Source organism: Plectropomus leopardus, unplaced genomic scaffold (genome assembly GCF_008729295.1).
Source record: "Plectropomus leopardus isolate mb unplaced genomic scaffold, YSFRI_Pleo_2.0 unplaced_scaffold28406, whole genome shotgun sequence".
Lineage (NCBI taxonomy): Eukaryota > Metazoa > Chordata > Actinopteri > Perciformes > Serranidae > Plectropomus > Plectropomus leopardus.
This window is the reverse complement of record NW_024630942.1, coordinates 1-1330: the sequence shown is the minus strand read 5'-3', so window position 1 is coordinate 1330 and position 1330 is coordinate 1. Positions and strand designations below refer to the sequence as shown.

Sequence of the window (1330 nt, the reverse complement as noted above, 5' to 3'; positions counted from 1 at the left end):
TTATTTTAGTATTATCAATAATAATAATAATAATGTATTTTTATTATTATCTAATAGTTTCAGTTCAACTGGAGTCATAATGTCTAAATTTACCAAAATATGTACAGGTCATTTTGTTCATAATAACCCATACTGCATTTTTGTATACGTTTTTATTTGTTTTTGTTTTTAAATATAGCTATTATAAGTTCAAAGATTCAAGTCTACTTTAGTTTAACTTTTAACTTATGGCAAACACGCAACATAATTCCTGATAATTTAAATATTTGCTGGTTATTCAGTTAATGTCATATTTCTTTATAACCAGTATATACTATGATACAGTTTGTAGATATTGCCAAGAATGTTAAGTAGCTTGATAGATGTAACTGGGTCCATCTGCCATCAGTTCAATTTTCCATTAAAAAAATGAAAATCATTAAGTTGGAATATTAAGATTCCAATTGTATTTTCATTTTTGTATATTCTTGACTTTCAAATTGAAAAATTAATTTTCAGGTTTCCTGATTTTCATTTTTAATATGGAAAAATTGAACTGATAAGCGTTACAAGGACGTTGCCAGACTCATCCAACTTTATATCTTCACCAGGTTACTGAACAATGAAGGTTCACTTCTGGCTTACTCCGGGTACGGGGACACTGACGCACGAGTAACAGCCGCCATCGCCAGCAACATCTGGGCAGCTTACGACAAGAACGGCCACCAAGCCTTTAACGAAGATAAGCTCAAATTCATACTCATGGACTGTATGGTAAGAAGTGCAGCTCTCCCAGAAACGTTGCAGCTGTTCTCAGGTGTATGATGACGAGTGTGTGATTTGGACAGTTTGAACTGAAGCACTTTGTCACTTCTGCTCTCGTTTTCTGTCTCAGGAGGGACGAGTGGCCATTACTCGTGTCGCCAACCTGCTGCTGTGCATGTACGCCAAAGAGACAGTGGGCTTTGGGATGCTTAAAGCCAAGGTGAGTTTGTTTGGCTGTTGGTGCTGACATCATTTCCATGACCCACACCATGTCACAAACAAAACAGACACAACAAAAAAATATGTTGTTTCCACTTTGAAAGGAGCCAGTCACTACACTGTCTTCCAGTAGATTTAAAAAATGAGTTTAAAACTTCATTGCTTGTTTTTTAAGGCTTTACACATTCAAGCACCTCAAAATCTCTCTGATATGCTTGTGAGCTGTAAGCCAGCTCGACCCTAAGGTCATCTGGAAAAGGTCGCCTGGTTAAACCCCAGGTCTCCAATAATACGAGTGAAAGTACCTTCAGCTTTTATGTCACCTGATGACATTAGGAGTGCCCCAACAGTATCATATTTTTATTTT

The 1330-nt window shown here is 36.5% G+C and overlaps 1 protein-coding gene across 1 annotated transcript; it reads left to right on the top strand.

Moving 5' to 3' along the window:
- Positions 1-534: 534 nt before the first annotated feature.
- On the top strand, positions 535-964 carry LOC121938081 (ragulator complex protein LAMTOR2-like; the record flags this gene model as incomplete). Its single annotated transcript, XM_042481364.1, has 2 exons — positions 535-753; positions 875-964. Coding segments are annotated over 2 exons (309 nt in total), but the record flags the coding sequence as incomplete, so codon positions are not given.
- Positions 965-1330: the final 366 nt, after the last annotated feature.